General features: G+C 32.9%; 1 protein-coding gene across 8 annotated transcripts in view; it reads right to left on the bottom strand.

Annotated features, from left to right (window-relative positions):
* The window catches only part of LOC113818140 (longitudinals lacking protein, isoforms H/M/V), a 25,624-nt gene that overhangs the window by 6,933 nt on the left and 14,125 nt on the right, over nucleotides 1–4,566 (bottom strand). For 2 of the 8 annotated variants that reach the window (XR_011399679.1, XR_011399680.1), the window contains exons 6-7: nucleotides 2,428–2,709; nucleotides 1–1,891 (exon numbers count right to left, since the gene is read on the bottom strand). The exon at nucleotides 1–1,891 is cut by the window's left edge and continues 47 nt beyond it. The exons of 4 other annotated variants lie outside the window; for them this stretch is intronic. Coding sequence is in view for 2 of the 4 variants with exons in the window: in XM_070141094.1 (XP_069997195.1) it covers nucleotides 1,664–1,891 (228 nt within the window). In the remaining 2 variants the exon portion in view is untranslated. The remainder of the gene's footprint in view (nucleotides 1,892–2,427; nucleotides 2,710–4,566) is intronic. 2 more of the 8 variants (XM_070141094.1, XM_070141093.1) reach the window with 1 other exon arrangement.

Below are 4,566 nucleotides of genomic sequence, written 5' to 3' on the forward strand. Positions count from 1 at the left end.
GCACTTACAAAAATGAGTATGCAACACTACAGGAAAGTCAAGTCCCAGCTTACATAGCAGCACATATTTACCTAAGAGACCAATAAAATTACATTTTTTCTTTGGATCAAGTGATAATGGAACTAATGTCACAGAATCTTTAATCCAGCTATCTATTCACATTACAAATGTATTCTTGTACTTAAAAAAACATATGTTCATATTACTTACAATCACATTGTTTTTATAGATTTTCAGAAGCATCACCAATATAAATTTAGTGAGAGCTAGGAGGGTTACTTTAGAATACTGGTGGCACACTGACTCCCTAGCTTCTGGCTGTGCCCCTGACAGGTTAAATTATGAAGGGAACCGCTAAAATATGGGGAAGTGGCCCCCTTATGCCCCCTCTGTGGTGATGCTCCTGCTGCTTTTATCTTAGACATGCACCACAAATCACAATAAAATTATTTTCATAAAGAAAGATACATATATAGATCTATCGATATATATACATATTTGTATAGATAGATAGATAAACAGACAGGTACCTACATACATAGAAAATAACCATACAAATCCACACACGCTTGTATAAATACAAACACATATGCATGTGCACATACAAATACTACCACACAGACATACAGACATAGACACAGATACACAGACACCATACTTGCATGTATACATGCACATACATTCACATACACAGACAAACAATGCATGCACACATAACATGCATCCAGAACAGGCAAGCAAACAAACAACCAAAAACACATATGCATACATATACACAGAACACACACACACACACAATATAAACATGCATACACAAACACACACCTGTACACACAAACACACACATGTACATGTACATGCACTCATGCATACAACATATGTGCACATGCATGTATACATACACATACAACAAACATGTACACATTCAATTATAAATAACCAAAAAGATAAAAAAAAATAAGAACAAAGTGGTCAACTCAACATACACAAGATAAAGTACACCAGTGCTGTAAATTTCGATTATTTCACTCCATGGCCACACAAATCAGGTTTTTTTTGAGGTTACAAGGTTCTTATGAATGGGAAGCTTGAAAAAAAATTGTGAACAAATTTTTACACTGCTTGCTGGTGAAAAGTAACCCTTCTTCGAAAAAAAAAAAAAAAAAAAAAATCTGAACTTTTAAAAATAAAATTTAAAGCTATATTGAAACATTAATATCATACTATCTTCATAGAACAGATATGCATATCTGCTATATGAGTGTGAATATAGTGTTTAACATTTTACAGATATGAAGAAGAAAAATGAATGTAACAAGTGCATACTATATAAATGAAAATCAGAGTATGGCTGCTTGTATTAAATCATCATTTATCATGTTTAATTGTTATCTTGAAGGGACAGGTATGAGTACTGTTCTAACTCTGTTAACTGCTTCATAAATTGGGCTTTTTGTTCTACGTTTCTCACTAGTACTGAACAAAATTTTACAATATTTTGTACGTTTTTAGAAAAAAAAAAAAATTATATATATATATAAACAAGAAAATAACATTAGAAAGAAAAAAAAGAAAAAAAGAAGAAGACTAATTCACCCACACACAGACCATATAATATATTTGTAGAACACGTCAGACCCCATAATTTAGAAAATCATATTTCCTAAACTTGGGTTGAAGTTGATACGTAAGGATGCTTCTTGTGTAAGTGGGCACGCAAGAGATCTGAGCGAGCAGAGCAATAGGAGCACTGTGGACACATGTATGGCTTCTCCCCAGTATGGGTTCGCAAGTGCTTCCTGAAGTTGTTCTTGTGGTTGAAATTCTTGTGACAGAAGTTACAAGTAAAGCGGAACCACAACCCTCTCTGCACGACCACTCCACCATCGTCCTAGAAGGAAGTGCATGGAAGGTTAGTGTCTGAGGATTTTAGCAACCGGTTTCTCTTACAGCACTTCCACACGTAACATTTGTCTGGATTATGGTGTAATCCGTATGATTATATAAAAAAAAAAAGAGAGAGAGAGAGAGAAAAAAAAAAACATGACACTGGATTACAAAAAAAACAACAAAACCAGGGGGGAAAATGCAATAGGGTTTCATATTAACACTAAACTACAGTAGTTTATTTCTTAACCTTACACCCTACAAACTTTTACTGGATAACCAGATCAACAGACTATCATTATACCAGAATAACAATACAGCAACTTAAAACATTCTTTTCAGATTCAGTTAGTGTCCTTTCAGACAATACTGCTACTGTCATTATCATAATTATTTTGGCCTTCTATCTGATTCATTTTTTGTCTGTAACCCACTTAATAAGAGTGATTTTCTTCTTAAAAAGCACCATCTCTTCAGTTCTTCAATTATTTCACTCTCATATGGTCTATATCTTAGAAAAACATTTCTTGCCTTCAGTACCTTGATTTCAGCGCCAAACTCAATTCCCTGAAGGTAATTGAGTTTTTTTCCTTTCTTTCAAGCCAATAAGCTCTTATGGACATTGCGCATGTGGGTCTTGAGATTTCCCTTCTGAATGGTACGAAAATCGCAGAAAGGGCAAGAGAAAGGCTTCTCCCCTGTGTGTGTCTTGAAGTGCTTCAGGAAGTTGTTCTTGTGGAGGAACTCTCTTCTGCAGAAAGGGCACACAACACCCTGTCCCTGTGGACGGATTGACTGCTGCTGCCACACCAACGATCCAGCCTACAATGACAGATACACCACCTTAAAATGCTTGCACTGTATAGAGTCCTTTTTTATCAAAGTAATGCTCTGCTGCATGTACTAATCCTTCTTTGTCAGTAGTCATTGTCTCTTTTGGGCATAGACACTCATGATTATACCTCTTACATTTGTCTTGGTAGCAAATGATGGTATGTGGAATAATAAAGTAGTTTACTAACTAGAATAAATGAATGTTCAAGTATTTAGAAATATGAAATGTTCCAAAAATTATGATTATATTCTACTATGATTTCATAATTCATTGATATCTTTTAAAGAGAAAAGCTGAGGAAAAAAGACTTTGAAAATTACATCTAGATATCCTTGATAGCATTTTGCATATCAGGTGAGTCAAACTTTATTTTGTAAGTCAGACCTTTTTACATCTTTTCTTTCTGTAACAGTCCAAAATGTCTCCTACTAATATGCCCCTGCTTTAAACATGGGTATGTTCTAAGATTCAACACTGCAAAAAAACATAATGAGAGAAATAGTACTATGAATTGATACCAAAAGCTTCAAATAATAAGTACTAAATACAAAAACAAGCATACTGGATGACATTAACAATGATTTGTAATTCTGTGTTTTTTTGGAAATACTGTTTTATCAAAAGAAAGTTTAAGAAAAATCATACTTATTTGTTATGGGGTAAAAAAAAAAGACTATTTTAAAAAACATCATCTTACTGCATAAAAAGAAAAAGTAATTTTGAACTGCAATTTTGATGCAGTCATATTTGCTTTAGCACATTCATAACTTCAAGATCAATGAAGTCACCTGTATAATTACAATATACTGTCAATGCAATAGGTTCCATCAGTTCACATTCTGTATACAGTTCACTAAAACCCACCTGAAATTCATTTTGATTAGCCAGTTTCATATAATTTGTTTATACTTGAGAATATATCTCAATGCTTTTAAATGTATAGGCATCTAAATTATTATACGAAAACTTTTCCAGAATAACATAAAAACACACACAGGACAACCACACACCTGCATTCATTCATAAATAAATAAAGTTTATTGTGGCAAATGTAGAAAATAAAAGTATAAAAGAGAATAAATAACTTTACAACACAAGAATTGTAACTGACACATTTTGATGGATATCATTTTCTACATACAAATTCAAGAAAAACAAAGTGATTCGGCAACACTCTTATACATGATTCTGAATTTACATTTTAAGTAATCAATTTCATAGTTCAAATTTACCTTCCTAATAAATATTTCAAATAGATGAACACAATCTTCATGTTGGAGAAATTAGTATCCACTCTTCATTAGCACAGTTCTGTCTTGTAACTTCTGCTGCGGTAAAATTACTTATACATGTCTCACCCTTGATTCATGATGCTATAGAAGACTCAACTTCATGTCGTACAAAAACTAGATTGGTTCTTGATCTCTGGAAGTCGTAAAATTGTTTCTTATTTTATTTTTTATGTTTTATTTTTTACACACTCAGAATAAATGGATGTTAATTTCTTTCTGTAGAAACTGTGTTAGATTTGAACAGGCTATTTCATTCAATAAAGGATCTATTACAAGGAAATCCTAACCACATGAAGGCACACAACTGTTCAAATTGTTTCCAGTTAACAATTTTTCTTTCATAAAAAAAAAAAGGTTAAGTCAGTGATTCATAGCAGATTCAGTGCAATAATGACTTACTCATTCCATCATAATGCAATATTTTTTGTGCACTGGACACTGTTCAGTGATACTAAGCTCCTGTACTTTCCCTTAGTGTTTGAATTTGTCCTACCCTAGTAAAAATAAATATCAGCTGTATTAAATCACGGTAATTTTTTATCACACACACAC

The sequence above is a fragment of the Penaeus vannamei genome, chromosome 27 (assembly GCF_042767895.1).
Source record: "Penaeus vannamei isolate JL-2024 chromosome 27, ASM4276789v1, whole genome shotgun sequence".
NCBI classification, from domain to species: domain Eukaryota; kingdom Metazoa; phylum Arthropoda; class Malacostraca; order Decapoda; family Penaeidae; genus Penaeus; species Penaeus vannamei.